Source organism: Nicotiana tabacum, chromosome 13, assembly GCF_000715075.1.
Source record: "Nicotiana tabacum cultivar K326 chromosome 13, ASM71507v2, whole genome shotgun sequence".
Lineage (NCBI taxonomy): Eukaryota > Viridiplantae > Streptophyta > Magnoliopsida > Solanales > Solanaceae > Nicotiana > Nicotiana tabacum.
Genome location: NC_134092.1, coordinates 116,438,361 through 116,444,081, shown reverse-complemented (window position 1 = coordinate 116,444,081; position 5,721 = coordinate 116,438,361). Strand labels below are relative to the sequence as shown.

General features: G+C 34.9%; 1 protein-coding gene across 1 annotated transcript; it reads right to left on the bottom strand.

Annotated features, from left to right (window-relative positions):
- Positions 1-558: 558 nt before the first annotated feature.
- Positions 559-2,815, bottom strand: LOC107810464 (uncharacterized). Its single transcript, XM_016635253.2, has 2 exons — positions 2,415-2,815; positions 559-1,178 (listed from the first exon to the last, which is right to left on the bottom strand). Exons 1-2 carry the CDS (start codon positions 2,739-2,741, stop codon positions 708-710), a joined length of 798 nt encoding a protein of 265 aa, XP_016490739.1. The 5' UTR covers positions 2,742-2,815; the 3' UTR covers positions 559-707.
- Between the last annotated feature and the right edge of the window lie 2,906 nt (positions 2,816-5,721).

Here is a 5,721-nt window from a genome sequence, read left to right as displayed (position 1 = left end):
TGATAAGTGACAAACAAATTCTAGAATGTTCGAACTATTCTCGGATCTGATGGAAAAATGTAGAATAATATGAATGAGAATCTTAATGAAAAGGTAGTGTTTGTATCTTAGTAATAGAGAGAATCTTTTGTCAAAAGTCATTTTGTATCTTACAAAATGAATGTCACATGTCTCATATCATTGTCTCTTTTTCTATTTATATATATGAGACATTTTTCTAGTAAACCTTAATAGTACTAGTATAGAGAATATCCACTAGAATATTCTCTTTAATATCCTATTTCGAAAACTAGTCGTTACAACTTCATCAACGGTACTCGACCTCGGCCATTGTTGACATCTCGACCACGAATCTCGTTACTTCCTAGTCGACCTCGACTGATGACGGGTCGAGAATTCTTTCTTTAGTGTTATCTTATCTTAAATATTCTAGGGCAAATTTTGACCCCACTCGGCTCGAAAACTCAAACAGAAATGATAAATGAATTATTCTGCTGTGAGTGGACCAGGGGTATTGCCGGCGGACTATTCTACATTGTTATAAATTTAGAAAACAGGTTACAAATTGTGCTGCTACCATCTTCATACATGGTAAAAGTGTTATTATAGAGTTGAAACAAAGTACATCATTCCACCAATCAAGTAAGCAACTTGACGGAACTGAACGGGGGAAAAGCGAAGCCCTTTCCTACAGCAAACTGTATTTTCTAGAAAACAAATGGAATCAGAGCCTTTACATTCTTAGGAAAATTTTCAAATTTGGAAACGTACCATTTCCTAGTGACATAACTCCTTCCCATCAGATATAAAGCGAAACCCATAGCACAGGAAAATGAAAATGATGTCTGGGATATGAATGCAATCCCTAAAAAGCCAAGAATCTCGAAAAGATAATGAGGGCATATGACCAAACCAAAAAGGCCACCTTGCGAAATTTTATAGCCCTTCTCTCTGTTGTCTCTGAGTTTGGAAAGGATGTAATGATGATAAAAGTTGCCACTGATTCCAACTACGAATATCAGTAAACTGATATACTTCAGATCAATTTTTGGCTCCGTATATCCTTGAATCAAGTGTTGGATATAGGGCATGGCTGCAGCCATCATAAAATATGGGGAACAAATAATGAGTGCTAAATCAAGAACCATCCCACCACTGTATTTGTGAACAAACAGAACCTGCAAAGTAGAAAATTACGGGAATAATGTATGAACATATGAAAGCAAAACAGTATAAATGTAAGCAGCAGGAAAGTCTATTAGATTTTTGGTGAATGTGTTCAATATGTTTCTCCTCTTTCTCCGCATAAATACACTACTATCTGTAGCTAGTGTATTTGATAGAGAGGATACACGTGGCCTCTTTCCAGGCTACACAATATACGCAAGGAAAGATATTCAAAGCATTAGTATCCTGAGAGCTATAGAAAACCACCAGGTAAGCCAGATTCAAAATATTTGTCATTTCGATGGAGCAGCTCTTCCTTCTCCTTATAACTTCAGATAGATTTATATCAACGGATAATGAAAATCAAATTTCTACACAACATCAACAAGTCTCCGACTACTTAGATTCAGTGTTTATCATGATAATTTAGTCCCCGTCTTACAGTAACGTCAATACTAGTTGGTTCAATATATCAGAGAAATCAGTTTGGTATTACTTACTAAGTTACTTTCTTACCTGAGATTGATACTTTGAGTTACCATAGACGGGGAAAAAGATCCAAAATATTGATAAAGGATGATAGAATATCAGAGGAGACGTGATAGAACCAAAAAATATGGTAGTCTTAGATGTAAAGAACATGAGCTTCCTATACAAATGGCTATGAAGGTACAATAACAAAAGAAGGTGCTATGAGGAGGAAGGTTGTTAACGCTAAATTTGGCCAAAGACATCTGGTGGAAAACAGATATTTCCATGAATACCGGACTATGCCCTTGGAAACATAATTGGAACTTATAAGAAGAGTTTAAACTTTAAAGAAAACATTTACTATAAGAGCTGGATGGAAGATAAATTGTTGGCTTAGGCACACTCTTGAGACCATGGGCGGGCGGATCTATATGGAGAAATGGGGGTGGTACGCCAAATTTCATGTAAGCACCAGTACTTCACGTTAAACAAAACGTCACAAAAACCAAATAAAAAAAAGAATGGCACCCCGAATCAGAAAGTGACTATAGGTGCCACGGTCAAAGTTTCCCCTACTAGGCTATAATTTCTTCTTGATTATACGAAAATACATTTACTTTGGAAGCCAAAAAACTACTTATTGTGGACTAGAAGAAATAAAAAAAAGAAAAGTATTGATATCAAAAATAATAAAATTAACCAAAGTAAAAGAAATGGGGAGAAAGATAGGCATTACCCAAATAAACATTCACAAAAAGGAATAAGAAAAAAGTTACCTCAAGATCCCTTTTCAAGAAATGGATAGTAACGGCAGATTTAAGCATCATAAACCTTATACCACCATTTGGGTATAGCAGAAATGAAGCAAAACCCATAATACAAGCTGGGGTATACAATATAAGCATCCCAATTCTGCTGGATAATTTGACCTGCAGAAAATTACTAGAGGAAGCAGAATTGGGATTCACATTCCCAAATTTGGAGTATTGGAGATGTTTCCCATTTATTTCAGAAATACCTAAGTAGGCTAGAAATGCGAAAGTCACCACACTTACTGCTGTGATGATTAAAGATGGCTCTTCGAACAAAAAGCTTTGAAACATTTTTCAGATATTCTTGTCTCAATATTCAAACTATAGTAGATAACCTATGGTCAGCTATGTATAGAAAATGTGTTTGCTTGTGTACAAATATGAAATGAATATTCTTCTAGAGTGTACCAAATAATGTTAGCAGCAGCTGAAACAAAGATTTTCCTTTTTTTTTTTTTTTTTTTTTTTTACTTTTTACACTTCCATGTCATTTTCGAATACTAAAGAAATTTGTCCTTTTTTGTTGTCCAAATCGCCCTTGTACTAATTGAAAATTTTAAATTGTCCTTAGTTGGATTTTTTGGTTTGTTCACACTTTTGACATTAAACAATTATTTAATATTTATCATTTTCATTGAGACGAATTCCACCTGTTAAAATTTTTTGAGAAAAAGTACTCCTCTTAAGTTTTTACTAAGTTCTAAAATTACTATCAACTTGAAGTTACCAAATGTATAACAGATAATAAGTTACTTAATTTATGATAATATAAGAACAAATTTGACAATTTTCTCCTGATTTAAATAAAGAAAGCAGTTTTGGAAAACTTTGTTAAAAACAAAAAAGAGGAAAGGATTATGGAGTACGAATGATTATATATAACAATTAAAAAAATCATAATATTACAATTTAAAGAGTTAAATAGTTTTTACACTTTCTGATTGTAGTATTTTTACAATGTCTTTTCTAAATATGAAATTTTAATTCACAAAATTAAGGCATCAAATAGGTTGACTTTTCTTACCATATTTTGAGACAGAAAGTAATATATACTATATAAAACATAAAACGAGAAAAACAAATATCACAAGAGATAAATAATTTCTTTTAAAAATAAATTTAATGCTTTATTGATTTTTCATACGGATAAACATGATGTCTTTTTCGGGAAATCGGCTTGTAGGAACCTACAATGAATGACCCAATTTTTTAATTTTTATTTTGGGCAATGCATGACCCAATTGATTGTGAGTACATTTAATAAGAGGTCTTTTTTTTTTAATTAAAAGACCACCATTTTGGTGGGGGTTAGGTAGACCCCTACCTGTAGATTAATAAACCAAAATGAGAAACATACAATAAAAGGAGCCAAATGCCTATGTTCCTCTGTGAATTAGAAAGGACTGGACATGCCCAATCCAATATAAGTTAACACCAAAAAAGGTAGTACTACTATGATTGCAGGAAGTGAGTCTTCCATATACATGTGCTGCTATGAAAACACAACATATATACGATTATCATCCTACTCCATCTAGCCGCAGGTTCTTTATTTTTGATCTCCTGAATCTAAATGAAGGCATTTGCCTCCTATCCGTTTGATATACCCCAACCGTCTCCCTAGGTAGATCTTGAACATTGAGGAAGATGGTAGCAATAGATAGAATATCCAATGTAGCACTATATTTTGATAGTGTGTCTGGCACTGAATTTCCTTCTCTATAGCAATGTTGGACTTCAATTCAATGACTCTAAATAATCTTTTTCATCTTTAAAATATCATCATGAATCTCCCAAAAAGTTGAAGAAGATCCATTAAGCATATTAACAATCAATAAAGAGTCAATTTCTAGAATTACATTGTGAATCCTATTGAAGGCAATCCACTCAATTCCAAAAAGTGCAACTTGTGTTTCAGCCGTATTGTTAGTGCAGAAGTGAAGAGCCTTGGCATATGCCATGACAAGATTTCCACCGCTATCCCTAACAATACCTCCAATACCGGTCACTCTTTTCATAATATTACTACTCTCATCCGTGTTAAGCTTCAGTCTACCTGAAGGAGGAAGTGACCACATCACCTTGAGAGCTTTCACTGGAGGTTTAAAACCTTCCAGGAACCTGCAAATTCTAGGCCAGTCGTCTTGCCATTTGATTCCCTTGTAGTGAACTTTAAGAAGCATGATTATCAGTGATTGCACTCGATCTAGCAAGCTTTGTACAGAAGCATATGAACCTTCATATTTAGCTGCACACCTTTGTTTTCATAACTCCCAATAGATAATTAAAGGAATACATTGGAGAACAAAACTGTGCGCCCCATTCAAAGGCTTAATGAACCACCATTTCATCAATGTCTGTTTTAAGTTACTTGAGATAGTGATACCTACGCTCTGACTGAAATGTTTCCATACATATTGAGATTTACAACTTGATAAAAAGATGTGAGCAATATAGTCTTCTTGTGCATCTCTACAACAATAGCATTTAGAAGGTCTTTGAATGCCGAACCTTCTTATCACTTCATCGATTGGTAATCTCCCTCTCAGAAGCCTCATCATAAAGAAAGATACCTTAAAGGGGAGTTTTTTTATGTCATATTCTTTGTGAGGATATGGAAGAGTTCCAGTTAGTCTCAACGCATGAAAAGCAGTTTTACAAGAGAATTTGCCATCATAGGATGGTTTCCAAATAGGCCTATCTAGTTTGTTATTTCCACCAATTGGGACTTTCTTGATCTGCTCCAAAATGTGATTTGGTAGAACTTGTCGAACCTCCTGAAAGTTCCATGTCTCACCATTATAGACCTCTTTTAACTACATTTTGCCTGGCTTGGGTCCTTGAACCATAAAATTAGCTAGCAGTCCCAGTCTAGACCAATCATCCCACCAAAAAGAGCATTCTGCTGCATTGGGCTTCTAAAGGATAAGGGGTTCGACCACATGTTTAATCTCCATAAGTCTCCTCCATATGTGAGACTGCCCGTGCCTCCACTTCTTAGCCACGAGATGTATCCTTTTGCAGTAATTTGCCTCAATACACCCTCTCCACAAAGATTGTTGTGTTCTCAATTCCCACCAATTTTTAGCAGCAAAAGTGAGACAAATATCATGTATAGATCTAAAGCCATCACCACCTTCTTCTTGTGAGTAGCATAATGACTTCCATGAAAACCAATGGTGCTTTGGTCTGCCTTCAAACTCTCCCCAGAAAAAGTTATTGATCACCTTTTCAATGTGATTGAGTGTGGTCTTAGGAGGGTCTACTGCAG